The following is a 22,628-nucleotide window of genomic DNA, read 5'->3' as shown; positions in this document are numbered from 1 at the left end:
TCATTGTTTTAATCATGGCATTGCACTACAATCACTACTCCTGCTGCTGTTACCATTGACCGACTAGTACTTCAATAACACTATAACACACTATACCCACTGCACACACATAGACACAAACACATAAACACAGTCCACACACATAATAATTGTAACAAACTGGTGCGGACTCCAGGCCACAAACCTGAACCTATAGGGGAGGGTCTACCCTGGTGGGCATCTACCCTTGGCGGCGGCTCCGGTACGGGGCGTAGACCCCGCTCCACCTCTGGCACCCCCCACTTTGGTGGCACCTCTGGCACCGACCCCGGACTGGGGACCCTCTCCACAGACCCCAGACTGGGGACCCTCGCCGCAGGCCCCGGACTGGGGACCCTCGCCGCAGGCCCCAGACTGGGGACCCTCGCCGCAGGCCCCAGACTGGGGACCATCGCTGCAGGCCCCAGACTGGGGACCATCGCCGCAGGCCCCGGACTGGGGACCCTCGTTGAAGGCCCCGGACTGGGGAACCTCGTTGAAGGCCCCGGACTGGGAACCCTCGCTGCAGGCCCCGGACTGGGGAATGTTGCTGGGGCTCCGGACTGCAGCTCGTCGCTGGATGCTCCGGACTGGGGACCGTCGCTGGAGGCTCCGGACTGGGGACCGTCGCTGGAGGCTCTGGACCGCGGATCAACGCTGGAAGCTTCGTGCCATGGATCCTCACTGCATTCTCCAGGCCGTGGATCATCACTGGAGACTTCATGCCATGGATCCTCACCGGAGGCTTCGTGCCATGGATCATCACTGGAGGCTTAGTGCCATGGATCATCACTGGAGGCTTCGTGCCATGGATCATCACTGGAAGCTTCGGGCCATGGATCATCACTGGAGGCCTCCTAAGTGGAGCCGGTATAGGTCTCACCGGACTGAGGAGGCGTACTGGAGGCCTGGTACGTGGAATCGGAACAGGTCTTACCTTACTGGGGAGATGCACTGGAAGCCTGGTGCATGGATCAGGCACCGGATGCACTGGGCCGTGGAGGCGCACTGGAGGTCTCAAGCGTAGAGCTGGCACAACCTGTCCTGGCTGGATGGTTACTTTTGGCCGGCAAATGCGGGGCGCTAGCACAGGAAGCACTGGGCTGTGCAGACGCACCGGAGACACAGTGCGCAGAGCCAGCGCAGGATATCCTGGGCCGAAGAGACGCACTGGAGGCCAGGAGCGCTGAGTCAGCACCATACATCCTGGCTGGATGCCCACTCTAGCCCATCCAATGCAGGGAGCTGGAATGTAGCGCACCGGGCTGTGAACGCGCACTGGAGACACCGCATGACATGGTGCCTGACCTGTACCACACTCCCCACAGTAAGCACAGGGGGGTTGGCTCAGGTCTAAACCCTAACTCCACCAATCTCCCCGTGTGCTCCCCCCAAACATTTTTTTGGAGCTGCCTCTCGGGCTTCTGTGCTAGCCTTGACCCTAAGTAACGCTGGTCCCCTTGAGTAGCTTTCCAGCCAGGATCTCCTCCCACGTCCAGGATCCTTTTCCTTCCAGAATGTCTTCCCATGTCCACTCTGTCTGCTCCTCCCGGCCACGCCGCTTAGTCCGTTTGTGGTGGGATCTTCTGTAAAGAACGTTGTCTGAAGGAGACCAAGGCGCAGCGTAATTTGTGGTTATCATATTTATTAAATGAGAACCTGTAACAAAACAACAAAGTGAAACCAAAACGAACGTTCAGTTCCATAGGCTACAAGCGCTGTACAAAACAAGATCCCACAACATAGGTGGGAAAAAGGCTACCTAAGTGTGATTCCCAATCAGAGACAACGATAGACAGCTGCCTCTGATTGGGAACCACACTCGGCCAAACACAAAGAAATATAATGCCCACCCCACATCACACCCTGACCTCACCAAATAGAGAAATAAACGGCTCTCTAAGGTCAGGGCGTGACAATAATCTTCACTCCGCCACCTGTGTTGTCAGTCAGACAGATGATGGGAATCCTCGATAGTAGTCTCACATCTGGCAGTGTGCATGCATCGGTTACTTAGGAGGCTCCCGGCGTTTGCTGGGAAAGAGGAAGAGGGCTTGTTTTCTTTGTCTGACTGTGTCCCCAGCTTGTTTACCCAGTAATGAGTGCAATCACACGCCTCAGTGGGTTCCCGGAGGTACCGTCGCATGAGGGCCCAGCCTGGCCCAGCCCCACCATGGAGCTGCTGTAACCCGACCTGACCAGCAGGCTGACTGAATCACAAGGTCTACATTTGGGGAAACTTTACATTTTGGCCGGTTGTAAGCACAGAACCCAATTTCCTTCTGGTCTCCCCTTCCTGGGAGAGAAGGACAGAGAGAGAAGCTGAAAAAGAAAGAGTGAGATACAGGGACAGAGAAAAAGATAGGGATGAAAAGAAATAGAGTAAAATATAGGGAGAGGGATTTGATTTCTCCTCTCTCCTCTCTGTCTCTCCATACTCCCTCTCCATCCCCCACCCCTGACACATGCGCCAAGAGCGAGAGGAGCATTTACCGGTAAAAAATTAGGAAAGAATGTGTATAATGTTCATCTCACTCCCACAGTGGAGAAAGTGATGCTGCGGCCCCAGGAAATGGCAGGTGCTGCCTCCCCAATCTACTTAAAACACATTCCTTTGTGCTTCGAGCAGGTCAGACCGATTCAGACTAAAGCAGTATGACCGTGAGTCAGGCAATCAGTAAGACAGGCATAGGTTTGTCATAGTGTCAAGTACAGTATGGGCTTGTTGCTAAGAGGGTAAGAAATAAGTGGGTAAGGAGCAGTGTCTTCAAAGGGTCATCTGAGTGGGCAAAATTGGTTGAATTTATGTGATTATGAGGTATTTTGGGATGTCATGGTCAGGTTGTATACTAGTTGTATAAGGACGTTTTGTCTATATCTTGTAAAGAAAGAAGAAGACATCTTTACCTGGTTTCCGGAGCTCTTTGATATATTTCAGACACTTCAAACCATACTTCCTTCTGATATTTTGTTCTATTTTATTTGTTATGTATTTGTGTGTTATTCTGTGCGTTTATATGGGCTAATAGGTCATTATCAATAAACCGTCAGAATAAGGTGCAGAGGGGCAAGGAGACTTACCTGCTTGGGGGCAAGGAGACCCTCAGCTCTGCTAAAACCATGGACAACTGCTAGCCATTTTCAAGGGATTGTTAAATATCTGTTAAATGTTTGGTTGTAATATTGTCAACTCTTGAAGAGCATAGTCAGAACAAGAAATGCCAGATTATTCCGTGCAAAACAATTGTGCACATGTATCTCTATCGTCAGAGTTATACAGAAAGCAACTGCATGCTTTTCATGATCAGTAAATGTCAATTGATCATGTAATTTCAGATACAATATCTCAATATTGGCTCAGCATTTAAACAACATTTTGTTGTATTACATAACCTATACATGTTGCATATAGGCTGTGACTTACTTAGAATTAAATACAAATTAAATACAAATTAACTGAAAAAATTAGTTTGGCCAGTCTGTGGCTTCAGGCTCATGCAATGGTGTCTAGAGAGCAGGCCAGCAGGGGAGAATATCCTCTTCACACTTGCAGATCCACTGGGGATGCTAAACATCGTTTTGGCCATTCTTGACAGGCTGGGCAGAGATGCAGAGTTTTTTTTCTTCTTTTCTAAAGGTAGGACTATAGGTTTTTAGGCAAAATAACCCAATCAAAACAGAAAGCTTCTTGAACTTGGGAATATGCCATGCCTATTGGTCGAATATCAATTATGGCTTATTGTATAGATAATAGAACAAAAATGAATAAAACATTTAAGAGATCTGATTTTTGGTTTATAGATACTTCGCTACAACTGAGCTATCTACCCACCTCATTCCTTTCTTTTAGCATGTGCATGTAGTAAGTACACCATCGTGTCTTTTCAGATCCCGCAATGATCAGTTGTGGACACTATATCACTGCACTCCCTCTCTTGCTCTTAGTCCTCATCTTTGTAAATCACCTTGATTTTGCACCTGTGTTTTATCAGTTTCGTCATGAAAATATTTAGCGAACTCCATGACAGTAACTAAAGCAAGGGGCAATAGCAGCACACAAGTAGACTACAAATGCATGCTGAGCTCGTGAAGTGAGCGCTACTGGAGCTCGGTGCTCCAGTCAAATTATTGTATTTGTATTCATTATGGATCCCCATTAGCTGCTGCCAAGGCCAGGTCGATGAAGATGGCTGCACAGTACTGTCTTTTATCGATGGCGGTTATGATATCGTTTAGTACCTTGAGCGTGGCTGAGGTGCACCCGTGACCAGCTCGGAAACCGGATTGCACAGCGGAGAAGGTACGGTGGGATTCGAAATGGTCAGTGATCTGTTTGTTAACTTGGCTTTCGAAGACTGTATAAAGGCAGGGCAGGATGGATATAGGTCTATAACAGTTTGGGTCCAGAGTGTCACCCCCTTTGAAGAGGGGGATGACTGCGGCAGATTTCCAATCTTTAGGGATCTCAGGCGATACGAAATAGAGGTTGAACAGACTGGTAATAGGGGTTGCAACAAATCTGGGTTGCCACAGATGATACAATCTCCATTGCACTCCACACTGCCCTTTCCCACCTGGACAAAAGGAACACTTACAGTGGGGCAAAAAAAGTATTTAGTCAGCCACCAATTGTGCAAGTTCTCCCACTTAAAAAGATGAGAGAGGCCTGTAATTTTCATCATAGGTACACTTCAACTATGACAGACAAAATGAGAAAAAAAATCCAGAAAATCACATTGTAGGATTTTTAATGAATTTATTTGCAAATTATGGTGGAAAATAAGTATTTGGTCACCTACAAACAAGCAAGATTTCTGGCTCTCACAGACCTGTAACTTCTTCTTTAAGAAGCTCCTCTGTCCTCCACTCGTTACCTGTATTAATGGCACCTGTTTGAACTTGTTATCAGTATAAAAGACACCTGTCCACAACCTCAAACAGTCACACTCCAAACTCCACTATGGCCAAGACCAAAGAGCTGTCAAAGGACACCAGAAACAAAATTGTAGACCTGCACCAGGCTGGGAAGACTGAATCTACAATAGGTAAGCAGCTTGGTTTGAAGAAATCAACTGTGGGAGCAATTATTAGGAAATGGAAGACATACAAGACCACTGATAATCTCCCTCGATCTGGGGCTCCACACATGATCTCACCCCGTGAGGTCAAAAGCCTACCATCAGCAAGGGCATTGAAGATGAAACGTGGCTGGGTCTTTCAGCATGACAATGATCCCAAACACACCGCCCGGGCAACGAAGGAGTGGCTTCGTAAGAAGCATTTCAAGGTCCTGGAGTGGCCTAGCCAGTCTCCAGATCTCAACCCCATAGAAAATCTTTGGAGGGAGTTGAAAGTCCGTGTTGCCCAGCAACAGCACCAAAACATCACTGCTCTAGAGGAGATCTGCATGGAGGAATGGGCCAAAATACCAGCAACAGTGAGTGAAAACCTTGTGAAGACTTACAGAAAACGTTTGACCTCTGTCATTGCCAACAAAGGGTATATAACAAAGTATTGAGATAAACTTTTGTTATTGACCAAATACTTATTTTCCACCATAATTTGCAAATAAATTCATTAAAAATCCTACAATGTGATTTTCTGGAATTTATTTTCTCATTTTGTCTGTCATAGTTGAAGTGTACCTATGATGACAATTACAGGCCTCTCTCATCTTTTTAAGTGGGAGAACTTGCACAATTGGTGGCTGACTAAATACTTTTTTGCCCCACTGTATGTGAGAATGCTATTCATTGACTTTATTGGGGACCAGATACAATGCTATTTTACAGTAAACAAATTGGCAACAGACTTTCAGCACACATAGAGGGTGTGTATTATCTTTTACCAGATCTAATATGTTATATTCTCCTAAATTAATTTCACATTTCCACAAACTTCAATGTGTTTCCTTTCAAGAGGTATCAATAATATGCATATCCTTGCGTCAGGTCCTGAGCAGTTCATTTTAGGTGAAAATGGAAAAAAAAAGGGGCGGATCCTTAAGAGGATAATGTACATTTGCTAAAGCATTATGATGACTCAGCGACACAATGGTCGGGTTTAACTGAGCTGGGCTTGGATCAATGATAAGTCATTGTCTCAATGCTGCCTTATAATGTTGTGAAAGGATCCAGGAACCCAAATGATTTGGGTGGATCCCATCCTACTTTTAAAACATGTTTTGTTTCCAAAAGGTATCGAAATTGTCAACAAAAGTTACACCAATTGAGCTGCAATAATCACATAGCCAGTAGTGAAGAGAAAGCATCCGACTAAAGCGTTCAATGCCACGATTCAGAGGACACAGGGCCAGATATGATTGGGATCGCTCCGCTCCTCGCTCTGCTCCAGCTCCACTCCGTTCACATACTCTGCCCCCAGCTGCCAAATTGAATTGCTCTGCACCATATTGTGACATTTTATTGATCACGGCTAATAGCAGTAAGGCCAAAATCATTGTTTCATCAATTTGCTTTAATATGTTTGTTTCTGATACCCCCAGGGGTCCTAAAATACAAATTAAAATACCTAGATGGTTACGATCTTCAACAATTCCAGATGTTAGTTTAGTAGAGATGGTGCAAAAATGGCTTAAAGCCTAGAGGGTTACAACAGAGACCAATTGGTTGTAATCTGGTTGCGTGACGTCTTCCCAACCAGAAAATGATGTCATGTGCCAAAAGTCCACTGTACTGTCTACCCCTGGAACATGATAGGCTTCTGTTATTATTATCCTGATATACAGTATATCTTCTGCATGGACACTAGAGCATGTGTGGCTTCCCAATGTAAACCTGAACTTCCATTATAACACTGTCTGATATCTTGTAACCAGGCCATCTGTTTTGAAAGGATCCTATTTGACCACACACCACGCCAGCCTATTTGTTACTTTGCTCTCTCTCTCTGAGCAAGCTGGGCATCCCAGCACTGATCTGGAGTCAGCAGAGGAGAGAGGGTCATTTCTGACACATGCTCACACACACACACACACACACACACACACACACACACACACACACACACACACACACACACACACACACACACACACACACACACACACACACACACACACACACACACACACACACACACACACACACACACACACACTGCTTACAGCACTGGGGCTGTAACAAGGAGCCAGAGAAAAACACACACATGGTTTTGCTCTCAGACCCTAAAACAACAGCCTGAGAAAACCATCCCGATCTATCTGCTGGGGAAGAGACTTAAACAAAAGAGCAGTCTTTCTCCGGGCTTCTCATCCTATCAGGTTTCCCCCTCTGTGTCCGCTTGCACAGCTGCGGGCCACGGCTTCCCTCTCACTCTCCGAGGCCGACTCACACAAGGTAAACACACACCCGGACGGCCGGCAAAGCTGGATAGGAAAACGATCGTTGGACAGGGTTGATTTTGCCTGTGTTGTTTTTGCTCACAATGACTTTTGGGTTGAATCATCCATTTCACTGTAGTTGAAAATCTACAACCAAATTAAGTTGTTTAACCCAGATTGTATGGGATGAGTTAGAGTTAGTGTTTGAAATGGCACTGGATAGGCCTTGCACAGAGTCGGTTTAGAGTGAGCAGGGTGGTTATATCTGTGATAGTGTGTTCAGCTGCGATATGAAGCATAACTCATAAAGCATAATAGCCCGCCATCAGGAAACTAAATATAGATGGTGTTTTGATTGCGTGAAAATTGACATTTCAAAGGAGATTAGGATCAGCACCACTAAAACAACAGTGCCAATAGCCAAGGGGCAGAGCTCTGTCCCCCCCCCCCCCCCCCCGCCCGCCAACCTGCCTTCCTCACACGGCTCTTACAGTAGGTATCCGCAATTATCCTCAGGGCTGTGTGTCACTTTTTCCAGCGCAGGGATTCTATGTGTGTGGGGGATTGTGTGTGTGTGTATTTCTTTCATGCGTGTGTGTGTGTCTCCCTCCCTTTGGGACTGTTGTGGGGGGGTCATAGGTCAATGGTCTGGGTTGGCTACTTCACTTGGCTTCTTGTCGCCCCTAGTCACTGAGTGGCTGTGACCTCATAACCCTGTGACCTCATCTCCTTAGCTCTCTCAGTCCTCCTTCCATAGCAACCGCAGGTTGAGGTGCATGACATCATGAGCTGAGAAGGTCTTCGCTAATGATGGGAGAGCGGGGGGCGGAAAGTGAACGGGAAAAGGGGAGGGGGTGAAGTGGAGTGTGATCCGGAGCGAGGGTAATTTTTTCCGACATTATTTGAGTATTAACCGTGTCATTATTAACGCAGGTGTGTTTTTTCAATGACCAAATTCTTCTTCTGCTTTGCTGAATAGAGTCTGTCAGAAACCAGCTGGGAGATGTGAAAGGGTGTTGCTGCCGGCAACAGAAGATCCTCCAATACACACATACGCACACACACATGCCGTCCCTGTTTGGCTAACCACAACAACCATATATCCCAAACACTTGATACCTGTCAAGCATAGCGTCGCATAGAATCCCCCTTTCATGCGTTATTTTTACACAATCCGAACACACGCAGAGGATCAGGATATGGCCGCTTACATGATTTAATTAGCACAGGCAAAGTGCTGAGAGGTCAAACTCCATTCAGAGCTGAAACTCTATCCACTCATTGATTCTATTAAAAGCTGTGGGCTGTGTGTGTGTGTGTGTGTGTGTGTGTGTGTGTGTGTGTTTATGACAGAGCAGGGCCTGCCTGGTGTGATGAAGCCCCCTCCACACACTCCATCTCCCCACCAGTGGGTTCTAACACTGTCAGCTGAATACAACCCTGGGGTTCAATGGCACGCTTAAAAGTAATGCAACACTGCAACAACAATGCACTGTACATAGTTATAGGGCACAAGTGTGTATGTGAAAACACATAAAAAGAGAAAAACGAAGTAAAATAAAATGTTATTTGTCACATGCTTTGTAGACAACAGGTGTAGACTAACAGTGAAACGATTCCTTACAGGTCAATTTCCAACAATGCAAAGATAAAAATAAAATAAATATTGAAATAGTGACACAAGGAATAAATACAGAGTGAATAACAAGAGGAGTTAGTGATGTTAGTGAGTGCGTGCGTTCCTGTGTGCTTGTGTCTGACCGTGTTCATGTGCATGTGTGTGTCTGACCACGTGCATGTGATGTGTGTGTGTGTGTGTGAGAGTTGAATGAAGCTACAGTATGTCTGCTGTGAAAGCCATTAGGTGCAATTGAAGTGGGAGCGATCATTGATTGTGAGCCTGCCAGCCGCGGATGTTTGGGCTGAGGTAGAATCAGTGTTCTCTGCTTAAAAGAGCATAGTCTGGGAGACGCAGTTCAAGGTTTCCAACAGCGCTCAGCATCTAATGGACAGATGTCCATGCACCCAGCACTGCGGTCATTCTTCGCTCTCATACACAGACCTACACACGGGCGCATACATACACACACGCACAAATGAAAACACACACACAGCCCAGGGCTTTTAATAGAATCAACGAGTGGATAGAGTTTTTGCTCTGAATGGAGTTTCAGAGTAGCATTGGGGTCATGACTGGGGTGAATTCTTTGCTCTCACACACGCCATACACACACGCACACACACACACGCACGCACACACAAACACACACAAACACACACACACACACACACACACACACACACACACACACACACACACACACACACACACACACACACACACACCTTATTGCACTGATGGCACAGTACTCCAGGTGAGTTGTTATCATGCTGTGGAGGATGTCCTTGGAGATGAAGTCTCTTGTCATTTTTAGAGTGCCAAGCCCAGACAGCAGTTTCACTGTGATCAGGCTGGCTTATTTAGTCCAGTGTAGGTGTGGGTCCAACTTCATCCCCAGGTACTTCGCGTTTACTTGTTCATGACTGATTTGTCCGTCTGTTCTTGTGACACTTTTGCCTATGTGTCTCAGCTTTTGTGGGTTGCCAAACAGCATTGCCTTTTTACTATGCATTGCTCCCTCTGAGGATCTTGATATAACTTGTTGGCAATAAAAAGTGATTGGTGGTCTGTTTATATTTAATTATAGTGTGTGATAAGTCAGCTGGATTTGCTGCAGGTTGCCCTCAGTCTAAGGAGAGAGATCCAGAGGGGCTATAGAGTGTGTCTCTCACTAGCTCTGTGTTATATTGTTTAAACCTGGGAAAACATTGATTCAGAATTCAAACAGAAGGAATTCAAACAGGTTGAACCAATTTTGTACCAGTTTTGGTATAACAGGTAGCAAGAACTCTTATGGACCAGTTTTACAATGGTTGGTTTTTGGTTTGGTCAAGCCTGGATTTATTGTTGAGATCAACCGACATGAGATGTGAGTTTGTACTGAAGACAAGTTAAGTGGGAGGTCCAGGAGTTGGGCATAGGGGGACACAGGATCCATAGGTTTAGATCAGACAGACAGACAGACAGACAGACAGAGCCCTAGATGGAGACCTAGATGGTTCATTGGGCATGATATTAGGCTACATAGCATACAGTCAGTGTATAGGTCAGGAGGATCTGACTTTAGTTTAGACAAGGATTAGCTATCATGACTTTATTTCGGACAGGGGAGATACAAGCCTGGGCTGAGCGATCTGATCATCCGCAGGCGATCTGATCATCCGCAGGCGGTATGGAAAGATAAACCTTGCCTGTCACCTACACTCTCCTCCCCTGATCTCTCTACCTACATCGCCCGCTCGCCTCTGTGGCTTTAAGGACCGTCATTCCGACAGCATGCACCTCATCAGGCAACGGTACCTGACCTTTCCCTCTGATCTCTGGGACATTGACTCTGTTGCCCAGCAGAGGGAGGGGGGGCAACAGCCCTCACCTCCCCCGGCCACCCAGCTACTCCCCAGAGTTCCCATTAGCAGGTAATAACCCCAGCCCTGGGGTGATGAGGATGAAAATGTCAGAGTGAGAGGGTTTAGGGAAAGGAGCAGTGGAGCAGTGGAAAACGAGGAGAAATGATGTCAGAGGAATCGCGACCACCGATTGGAGTGGAGATTCCAGAAGAGAGCCTATAAAACGGGGAAAGTCAACACCAGGAACAAGCAAAGGGAGGGAAAAGTTGGAACGTGAGAAATTCCAGGAACTTTTCAACATCCTCTCTCTTCTCCTGTGTGTGTGTAAATGTGTGTTCCAGACTATCTAAAACCAAAGGTGAGTACAATAGAACGAACGAGTACAGTAGAACGAATGGGGCTCTCTGTGCACAAGTGGGTACTCAGACATGCATGGATATATGTATGCATAAACGCATGAATGTAGCGCAGGTGTGTACACTCTTAGAAAAACAAGGTGCTATCTTGAACCAAAAATGGTTCTTTGGCTGTCCCCATAGGAGAACCCTTCGAAGAACCCCTTTTGGTTCCAGATAGAACAATTTTGAGTTCCATGTAGAACATTTTCCACAGAGGGTTTTGCATGGAACCAAAAAGTGTTCTCCTGTATGGACAGCCCCAGAACCCTATTGGAACCCTTTTTTCTAAGAGTGTATGTTCATCACACCTATGTGTATGTGTGCAGGTGTTCTTGAGAGATGTTGTTTATGTGTGCAATATAGAATACAGTAGAAGAAAGATGAGTGAATGATGAGTGACAGTTTTGTTAAGTGGTGGTTGTAGACCTTGCCTAAGTTCACAATTTGTGAGAACATTTGTTTGATCTTTGAATTGTATCTGTATTTTTGTGAATGGAAGAATTTGAGTGTCTTTGTGTGTGCGTAAAGAATGTTTGTGACGTATGGAGAGTGTGAGTGTGTCTTTGAGAGAATGTTGGTGTACGTACATTGGGGAGAGTGCATGTGATGGGTGGAGGTGTTTATTTTCGGGAATGGAAAATGCTAAAATTAGCTGATGTTGCTAGACAATACCCTTTGCCAGTCAAGTCTAAAACATACACTGTGAAAACCTTGGGGGAATTGAACACGGCATGGTTTCAAACAGGACCGCATGATTTTACAGTTTGAGAAAGGTGTTCCAAAAGGTATTCTATGGAGCAATAGAGACATTTAGTTATTTTTACCAGCTTTTCGGTTGATTTACTGCTCGGTCATTTGGACCAGAATGCAAGTGCTCTCGGGGTAGACTGATACACTTGGTATAGATAGATATAGACTAGATAAAGATTAGATATCCATGTGTGGAACTGTGTTTTTGTACATTTAATGATGAGAGTGTATAATTGCTCAAATCATGTGTTTAATTGCTCAAATCCCACACATCATGTGGGTATATTCCATTGCTAAATTGGACCATCAAATGTTTCTCTCGTAGGTGCCAAAGGTTGGTTACAGCTATTGGAAGCGAGTGAAGGGTGTTGAAAGTTGGGACAGCAGCAGAGTGTTTGTTGTAGAGAGGTCCTACTGTTTTGGGTAGCTGTTTTGAGTAATTTGGGGTAATTTTGGGTTGTTTTGGGGTATTAGTTGGACCCTTGTAGAGTGATAGGGATTGGAATACTACATGTATGGTAAAAACGCTGTGAAGGAGTTTTAATACCCTATTGGTATTAGAGAATAGGATATAGTCCTTTGAATTCTACAGTGTTTTTATTTTATTAATTATTTTATTTAATCTTTATTCTGACAGGGAGTAATGCTGAGACCTGTATCATGCATACACATTAATATACACTATACACATCAATATACACATTCATACACAAAATAATATAAAACAAACTCATTCTTCATAAAATAAATTCCTTAATCAGCCTTCTGAATATCCCTGGAGGCGCCAACTCTTCCAAATTTAGAGAGCATTGAGGATTATTCCAACTCTGTAAATTGTTTCACATAATGGCCGCAAAAAAACTAGAAGCAGATTTACCTAACTCAGTGGAGATCGAAAGGATCTCCAGAGTTATCCATCCCTGAGACGGGGTCTAATAGCTTGTGTTGAGTAATAAGTGTTGGACAAAGGACGCATGTTAGCACCAGGTATAAACCAGGCTAGAGTGTGGAGTATTAAGTGAGAATGGGTAGAGCAGTGTGTGTGTACATACTGTATGTGTATCCAGACAGTGTTCAGAAAGCCTGAGTAGTAATAGTACGTTGCCAAGTGTGTGTAGGGGAGAATGAGGAACAATGGTATACTATACTATAGTGCCCTTTAATATAAACCAACCACATGGGGAATTCAATAAATCTGATATGAGTAAATACTTGCTAAAGTGCCAAACTTCCACATTTTGACGTGTCCCTCCATCAACCGTGTCACTTCTAGGACGTTTTAACCCACTTAACCCCAACATTTCTGCCCTAGTTAGTGTGTTGCTTTGACAAAGTAATTTCTAAAGATTATTATTTATTTAATGTGGTTAGTGATTCATTTAAGTGAACTGAACTCTTTTTTTCTATATGGTGAAACTATTTATTTTTAAATATTGACCATTTTACTTGCCCTAGCAGAACAGGTTAGGCTGTTTTTATGTTATCCAAAGCATTGGTGACTGCAACTGTGCTGCTGGCAACAATTTATTATTATTTTTTTTAGCCAACGTTTACTGACACTGGCCGTATTCAAAGGGTGTTGAGCATTCGTAAATTCATCAGTTATTTTGTGCACACTCGGACGAGAGTGCTCTGAAATCGGAGTAGATAGCCAGAGCGTATTTACCAGCTACGTCTATCAACAGTTGTTGAATTGACATCTTGAACATTCTATTGAAATGGTTACTTTCATAGTGAAGTCTATTGTTAAGACATGTAGCTAGCTAAACAAAGAACCATAATCCAAACTCATAATGTTACTACCCTGCATGACTCTGCAGGTCTCAAACCAACCAGGTTCAATGTTAGCTAGCCTTCAGTGCAGCTTTTGACATTATCGATCACAGTCTGCTGCTGGAAAAAAGTATGTGTTATGGCTTTACACCCCCTACTATAATGTGGATAAAGAGTTACTTGTCTAACAGAACACCAGCATTTCTACTCAAACATAATCCAGGTAGAAGCAGGAATTCCCCAGGGTAGCTGTTGAGGCCCATTGCTTTTTTCAATCATTACTAACGACATGCCACTGACTTTGAGTAAAGCCAGTATGTCGTTGTATGCGGATGACACAACACTATACACATTAGCTACTCCAGGGACTGAAATGACTGCAGTTAGTTTTGGAATGGATAGCAAGGAATAAGTTAGTCCAGATCATTCACTAAACTCTAAACCTCAACTACGTCTGGTAATGAATAATGTGGAAATTGAACAAGTTGGACTGTTGAACTGTCATGGTCAAAACATATTGATACAACAGCAGCTAAGATGGGGAGAAGTCGGTCAATAATAATGTGCTGCTCTGCCTTCTTAACAACACTAGGGTCCTACAGGCCCTGGTTTTGTTGCACCTGGACTACTGTTCAGTCGTGTGGTCAGGTGCCACAAAGAGGGACTTGGGAGAATTGCAGTTGACCGGAATGAATTGCAAAAATCCCTGAAGCTGGAGACTTATATTTTCCTCACTAACTTAAAACATCAGCTATCTGAGCAGCTAACCGATCGCTGCAGCTGTACATAGCGCATCTGTCAATAGCCCATCCAATCTACCTACCTCATCCCCATATTGTTTTTATTTACTTTTCTGCTCTTTTGCACACCAGTATTTCTACTTGCACATCATCATCTGCACATCTATCACTCCAGTGTTAATTTGCTAAATTGTAATTACTTCACTACTATGGCCAATTTATTGCTTTACCTCCTCACACCATTTGCACACACTGTATATAGACTTTCTTTTTTTCTATTGTGTTATTGACTGTACGCCTGTTTATTCCATGTGTAACTCTGTGTTGTTATTTGTGTTGCACTACTTTGCTTTATCTTGGCCAGGTCGCAGTTGTAAATGAGAACTTGTTCTCAACTAGCCTACCTGGATAAATAAAGGTGAAAGAAAAAAGAACAACGATAAAAGAACAGGGCAGCACAGCTGGCCTTTAAAAGTACACGGAGAGCTAACATTAATGACATTGCATGTCAATCTCTCATGGCTCAAAGTGGAAGAGAGATTGACATCCTCATTACTTGTTTTTGTAAGAGGTGTTGACAAGCTGAAGGTACTGAGCTGTCTGTATAGATTTGGATAGAAGTTTCTATAACTGCTAAAATTATGTCTGTGAGTATAACAGAACTGATATGGCAGGCGAAACCCCGAGGACAAACCATCCCCCCCAAACAATTTCAGCCTACCACTGTTTTCAATGGCTGTTACTCTTATTATAAGGCGAAATACTCCCAGATTGCAGTTCCTAGGGCTTCCAGTAGATGTCAACAGTCTTTAGAAAGAGTTTCATGCTGGTTTTTGGAAAAATTAGCCAGAAATTGTAGTTTTTCTAGGTGGCTCCCATTTTGGCTTAACTGTTTTCAAGTGCTTGGAAGAGAGCGGTATTGGTATCTTTCTCCGGTAAAGACAATAACGATTCTCCGTCTTAAATGTTATCATTTATTTCGTATTAGGGTACCTAAGGTTTGATTATAAACGTTGTTTGGCTTGTTTCGAAAAGTTTATTAGTAACGTTTGGGATTCATTTTGTATGCATTTTGACAGAGGGAAACTGGGTGGATTATTGACTGAAGCGCGCCAGCTAAACTGAGTTTTTATGGATATAAAGAAGGACATTATCAAACAAAATAACCATTTGTGATATGTCTGGGACCTTTTGGAGTGCCAACAGAAGAAGATCATCAAAGGTAAGGCTTATAAGGTTATATTGCAATTTCTGACTTCCGTGACGCACCTGCTTGGTTGAAATATGTTTTTCATGCTTTTGTAAGCGGGCCACTGTCCTCAGATAATTGCATGGAGTGCTTTCGCCGTAAAGCCTTTTTGAAATCTGACACTGGATTAACAAGAAGTTAAGCTTTATTTTGATGTATTACACTTGTGATTTTATGAAAGTTAAATTTTTATAATTCTGTAGTTTGAATTTCACACTCTGCATTTTCACCGGATGTTGGCCAGGTGGGACGGTAAGAAGTTTTATTCTTGGCAGCAGCTAATGGAGTTACATAATACATACAAATACAAACATTAGATTATAACTAGCAAAGCAAATGGCTCCGAGACACAAATAATATTACTACACAGATCATACATGTAAGGTTAGCTAGCGAGCCAGCCAGCTAACGTTAGCTAGCTAACTAACTGTACACTTTACTTGAAATTAAAATTAGAAACGTGCAATATCTGAAAATGTGGCTAGCTAGACTATCTTACCAGTATACTGTACATGGATGGACGCTTCTCCCTCTCTGTCACGGATGCCCTTAGTTTGAATATGTAATCCGGAGACAGACGATTTCTCCATCTCCTTAGCTATCATACTTTAATTCCACTGATTTCAAAACTCGATCTCTCAGCGTGTCCAGCCCCCTCATTATCTCAGCCAATCATGGCTAGCGGGAAGGTTGCTGTCTGTTTTTGTGGCCAAACAAACTAGGCTTGTAATTTAACAATTTAATTTATATTTACAGATTGCATACACTTTAAGGCTTATGAAAGTTCACGTTCTAGAAGCCATTTCTGTGTTCATGTAGGTAGGAGTAAAAGTGACAAGGCAATCAGTATCGATAATAAACAAAGTAGCAGCAGTGTGTTGAAAAGTGTGAAAGTGTATGTGTGTGTTTGCCGGTCAGTGCCATTTAAGATGAGGGAGGACAATTATTTATTTTATGATCATGGCCTTACTTCTATTACAGCATACTGGATGACTGTCAGTCATATTCCAATCCCCCAGCTCAATGTAACATCGATAGGTTCAGGCTACTACATGATACTCACATTTTCCCTATACACAACATGAGATTGCTACAACCTAGCCTATGAATGAAAGTTTACAATGTAGGTGCACAGGTCGAGAGACATTTTGAAAAGCCAACTGACATTTTGAAAAGCCAACTGACATTTACTCCTGAGGTGCTGACTTGTTACACCCTCGACAACTACTGTGATTATTATTATTTGACCATGCTGGTCATTTATGAACATTTGAACATCTTGGCCATGTTCTGTTATAATCTCCTCCAGGCACAGACAGAAGAGGACAGGCCACCAGGATTGTTACGGTGCGTGAATGAGGACCCAAAAGCGAATTAACTTAAACAGAGCTTCTTTAATTACCAAACATAGGTAGGCTCAGACGGACCGGCAGATTCCGACAGGACAAGACAAGGTTACAGCAAACATGACGACAGTCTGGTTCAGGCATGAAACACAACAAACAAGAATCCGACAAGGACAGGAACAAAAACAGAGAGAGATATAGGGGACTAATCAGAGGGAAAAGGGGAACAGGTGGGAGAAGGGGTGACGAGGTAGTCAAGAGGAGACAAGGAACAGCTGGGGGAAAGCGGGGGAGAAAAGGTAACCTAACAACGACCAGCAGAGGGAGACAGGGTGAAGGGAAAGGACAGAGACAAGACACAACATGACAGTACATGACAGTACCCCCCCACTCACCGAGCGCCTCCTGGCGCACTCGAGGAGGAAACCTGGCGGCAACGGAGGAAATCCTCGATCAGCGCACGGTCCAGCACGTCCCGAGAGGGAACCCAACTCCTCTCCTCAGGACCGTACCCCTCCCAATCTACGAGGTACTGGTGACCACGGCCCCGGGGACGCATGTCCAAAATTCTACGGACCCTGTAGATGGGTGCGCCCTCGACAAGGATGGGGGGGGGGGGGGAAGACGAGCGGGGGCGCGAAGGACGGGCTTGATGCAGGAGACATGGAAGACCGGGTGGATGCGACGAAGGTATCGCGGAAGAAGAAGTCGAACTGCGACAGGATTAATGACCCGAGAAATACGGAACGGACCAATGAACCGCGGGGTCAACTTGCGAGAAGCCGTCTTAAGGGGAAGGTTCTGAGTGGAGAGCCAAACTCTCTGACCGCGACAATATCTAGGACTCTTAGTTCTACGCTTATTAGCAGCCCTCACAGTCTGCGTCCTATAACGGCAAAGTGCAGACCTGACCCTCTTCCAGGTGCGCTCGCAACGTTGGACAAAAGCCTGAGCGGAGGGGACGCTGGACTCGGCGAACTGAGATGAGAACAGCGGAGGCTGGTACCCGAGGCTACTCTGAAAAGGAGATAGCCCGGTCGCAGACGAAGGAAGCGAGTTGTGGGCGTATTCTGCCCAGGGGAGCTGTTCTGACCAAGACGCAGGGTTACGAAAAGAAAGACTGCGTAAGATGCGACCAATAGTCTGATTGGCCCGTTCTGCTTGACCGTTAGACTGGGGGTGAAAGCCGGAAGAGAGACTGACGGAAGCCCCAATCAAACGGCAAAACTCCCTCCAAAATTGAGACGTGAATTGCGGACCTCTGTCCGAAACGACGTCTGACGGAAGGCCATGAATTCTGAAAACATTCTCGATGATGATTTGTGCCGTCTCTTTAGCAGAAGGAAGCTTAGCAAGGGGAATGAAATGAGCCGCCTTAGAGAACCTATCGACAACCGTAAGAATAACAGTCTTCCCCGCTGACGAAGGCAGTCCGGTGACAAAATCTAAGGCGATGTGAGACCACGGTCGAGAGGGAATAGGAAGCGGCCTGAGACGGCCGGCAGGAGGAGAGTTACCGGACTTAGTCTGCGCGCAGACCGAACAAGCAGCCACGAAACGACGCGTGTCATGCTCCCGGGTGGGCCACCAAAAACGCTGGCGAATGGAAGCAAGCGTACCCCGAACGCCAGGGTGGCCGGCTAACTTGGCAGAGTGAGCCCACTGAAGAACGGCCAGACGAGTAGGAACGGGAACAAAAAGAAGGTTCCTAGGACAAGCGCGCGGCGACGGAGTGTGAGTGAGCGCTTGTTTTACCTGCCTCTCAATTCCCCAGACAGTCAACCCGACAACACGCCCCTCAGGGAGAATCCCCTCGGGGTCAGTGGAGGCTACTGAAGAACTGAAGAGACGAGACAAAGCATCAGGCTTGGTGTTCTTAGAGCCCGGACGATAAGAAATCACGAACTCGAAACGAGCGAAAAACAGCGCCCAACGCGCCTGACGCGCATTAAGTCGTTTGGCAGAACGGATGTACTCAAGGTTCCTATGGTCAGTCCAAACGACAAAAGGAACGGTCGCCCCCTCCAACCACTGTCGCCATTCGCCTAGGGCTAACCGGATGGCGAGCAGTTCGCGGTTACCCACATCATAGTTACGTTCCGACGGCGACAGGCGATGAGAAAAATACGCGCATGGGTGGACCTTGTCGTCAGAGAGGGAGCGCTGAGAAAGAATGGCTCCCACGCCCACCTCTGACGCGTCAACCTCGACAACGAACTGTCTAGAGACGTCAGGTGTAACAAGGATAGGAGCGGATGTAAAACGATTCTTGAGGAGATCAAAAGCTCCCTGGGCGGAAACGGACCACTTAAAGCACGTCTTGACAGAAGTAAGGGCTGTGAGAGGAGCTGCCACCTGACCGAAATTACGGATGAAACGACGATAGAAGTTCGCGAAGCCGAGAAAGCGCTGCAGCTCGACGCGTGACTTAGGGACGGGCCAATCAATGACAGCTTGGACCTTAGCGGGATCCATCTTAATGCCTTCAGCGGAAATAACAGAACCGATAAATGTGACGGAGGAGGCATGAAAAGTGCACTTCTCAGCCTTCACAAAAAGACAATTCTCTAAAAGGCGCTGGAGGACACGTCGAACGTGCTGAACATGAATCTGGAGTGACGGTGAAAAAATCAGGATATCGTCAAGGTAAACGAAAACAAAGATGTTCAGCATGTCTCTCAGGACATCATTGACTAATGCCTGAAAGACAGCTGGAGCGTTAGCGAGGCCGAAAGGAAGGACCCGGTATTCAAAGTGCCCTAACGGAGTGTTAAACGCCGTCTTCCACTCGTCCCCCTCCCTGATGCGCACGAGATGGTAAGCGTTACGAAGGTCCAACTTAGTGAAAAACCTGGCTCCCTGCAGGATCTCGAAGGCTGAAGACATAAGAGGAAGCGGATAACGATTCTTCACTGTTATGTCATTCAGCCCTCGATAATCTATGCAGGGGCGCAGAGACCCGTCCTTCTTCTTGACAAAAAAAAACCCCGCTCCGGCGGGAGAGGAGGAGGGGACTATGGTACCGGCGTCAAGAGCTACAGACAAATAATCTTCGAGAGCCTTACGTTCGGGGGCCGACAGAGAGTATAGTCTACCCCGGGGGGGGTGGTTCCCGGAAGGAGATCAATACTACAATCATACGACCGGTGTGGAGGAAGAGAGGTGGCCCTGGACCGACTGAACACCGTGCGCAGATCGTGATATTCCTCCGGCACCCCTGTCAAATCACCAGGCTCCTCCTGTGAAGAAGAGACAGAGGAAACAGGAGGGATAGCAGACATTAAACATTTCACATGACAAGAGACGTTCCAGGAGAGGATAGAATTACTAGACCAATTAATGGAAGGATTATGACAAACTAGCCAGGGATGGCCCAAAACAACAGGTGTAAAAGGTGAACGAAAAATTAAAAAAGAAATGGTTTCACTATGATTACCAGAAACAGTGAGGGTTAAAGGTAGCGTCTCACGCTGAATCCTGGGGAGAGGACTACCATCCAGGGCGAACAAGGCCGTGGGCTCCTTTAACTGTCTGAGAGGAATGTCATGTTCCCGAGCCCAGGTCTCGTCCATAAAACAGCCCTCCGCCCCAGAGTCTATTAAGGCACTGCAGGAAGCTGACGAACCGGTCCAGCGTAGATGGACCGACAAGGTAGTGCAGGATCTTGAAGGAGAGACAGGAGTAGTAGCGCTCACCAGTAGCCCTCCGCTTACTGACGAGCTCTGGCCTTTTACTGGACATGAAGTGACAAAATGACCAGCGGAACCGCAATAGAGACAGAGGCGGTTGGTGATTCTCCGTTCCCTCTCCTTAGTCGAGATGCGGATACCTCCCAGCTGCATGGGCTCAGCACCCGAGCCGGCAGAGGAAGATGGTAGTGATGCGGAGAGGGGAGCGACGGAGAGCGCGAGCTCCTTTCCACGAGCTCGGTGACGAAGATCAACCCGTCGCTCAATGCGAATAGCGAGTTCAATCAAGGAATCCACGCTGGAAGGAACCTCCCGGGAGAGAATCTCATCCTTTACCTCTGCGCGGAGACCCTCCAGAAGACGAGCGAGCAAGGCCGGCTCGTTCCAGCCACTGGAGACAGCAAGAGTGCGAAACTCAATAGAGTAGTCTGTTATGGATTGATTGCCTTGACATAGGGAAGACAGGGCCCTGGAAGCCTCCTCCCCAAAAACAGATCGATCAAAAACCCGTATCATCTCCTCCTTAAAGTCCTGATACTGGTTAGTACACTCAGCCCTTGCCTCCCAGATTGCCGTGCCCCACTCACGAGCCCGTCCAATAAGGAGAGATATGACGTAGGCGACACGAGCAGTGCTCCTGGAGTAAGTGTTGGGCTGGAGAGAAAACACAATATCACACTGGGTGAGGAACGAGCGGCATTCAGTGGGCTCCCCAGAGTAACACGGCGGGTTATTGATTCTGGGCTCCGGAGATTCGAAAGCCCTGGAAGTGGCCGGTGGATCGAGGCGGAGATGGTGAACCTGTTCTGTGAGGTTGGAGACTTGGGTGGCCAGGGTCTCAACGGCATGTCGAGCAGCAGACACTTCCTGCTCGTGTCTGCCTAGCATCGCTCCCTGGATCCCGACGGCTGAGTGGAGAGGATCCGAAGTCGCTGGGTCCATTCTTGGTCGGATTCTTCTGTTACGGTGCGTGAATGAGGACCCAAAAGCGAATGAACTTAAACAGAGCTTCTTTAATTACCAAACATAGGTAGGCTCAGACGGACCGGCAGATTCCGACAGGACAAGACAAGGTTACAGCAAACATGACGACAGTCTGGTTCAGGCATGAAACACAACAAACAAGAATCCGACAAGGACAGGAACAAAAACAGAGAGAGATATAGGGGACTAATCAGAGGGAAAAGGGGAACAGGTGGGAGAAGGGGTGACGAGGTAGTCAAGAGGAGACAAGGAACAGCTGGGGGAAAGCGGGGGAGAAAAGGTAACCTAACAACGACCAGCAGAGGGAGACAGGGTGAAGGGAAAGGACAGAGACAAGACACAACATGACAGTACATGACAAGGATAGCCTGGTTCCTCTCTAGGTTTCTTCCTAGGTTTTGGCCTTTCTAGGTAGTTTTTCCTAGCCACCATGCTTCTACACCTGCATTGCTTGCTGTTTGGGGTTTTAGGCGGGGTTTCTGTACATCACTTTGAGATATCAGCTGATGTAAGAAGGCCTATGTAAATCAATTGGATTTTACTAAACCTACATGTGTAGTAATTGTACTTCATACCATTTAGAATGTAACGTTTATTAAAAACGTATACAACATACATACATACACCACCGGTCCAAAGTTTTAGAACACCTACTATTTCAAGGGTTTTTCTTTATTTGTACTATTTTCTATATTGTAGAATAACAGAGAAGACATCAAAACTATGAAATAACACATATGGAATCATCTAGTCACCCAAAAAGTTTTAAACAAATCAAAATATATTTTATATTTCAGATTGTTCAAATAGCCACTCTTTGCATTGATGACAGCTTTGCACACTCTTGGCATTCTCTCAACCAGCTTCACTT

The 22,628-nt window shown here is 45.9% G+C and overlaps 1 protein-coding gene across 2 annotated transcripts in view; it reads left to right on the top strand.

Annotated features, from left to right (window-relative positions):
- The first annotated feature begins 10,849 nt into the window (after positions 1–10,849).
- ostn (osteocrin) overlaps positions 10,850–22,628 on the top strand; it is a 40,559-nt gene continuing 28,780 nt past the window's right edge. Inside the window, exon 1 of one of the 2 annotated variants that reach the window (XM_021587202.2) lies at positions 10,850–11,186. In XM_021587202.2, the coding sequence (XP_021442877.1) occupies positions 11,157–11,186 (30 nt within the window). In that variant the 5' untranslated portion in view covers positions 10,850–11,156. The remainder of the gene's footprint in view (positions 11,187–22,628) is intronic. The other variant, XM_021587203.2, reaches the window with a different exon arrangement.

The sequence above is a fragment of the Oncorhynchus mykiss genome, chromosome 27 (genome assembly GCF_013265735.2).
Source record: "Oncorhynchus mykiss isolate Arlee chromosome 27, USDA_OmykA_1.1, whole genome shotgun sequence".
Lineage (NCBI taxonomy): Eukaryota > Metazoa > Chordata > Actinopteri > Salmoniformes > Salmonidae > Oncorhynchus > Oncorhynchus mykiss.
Note: the sequence above shows the minus strand (reverse complement) of the source record. Positions and strands in the feature narration are given on the sequence as shown.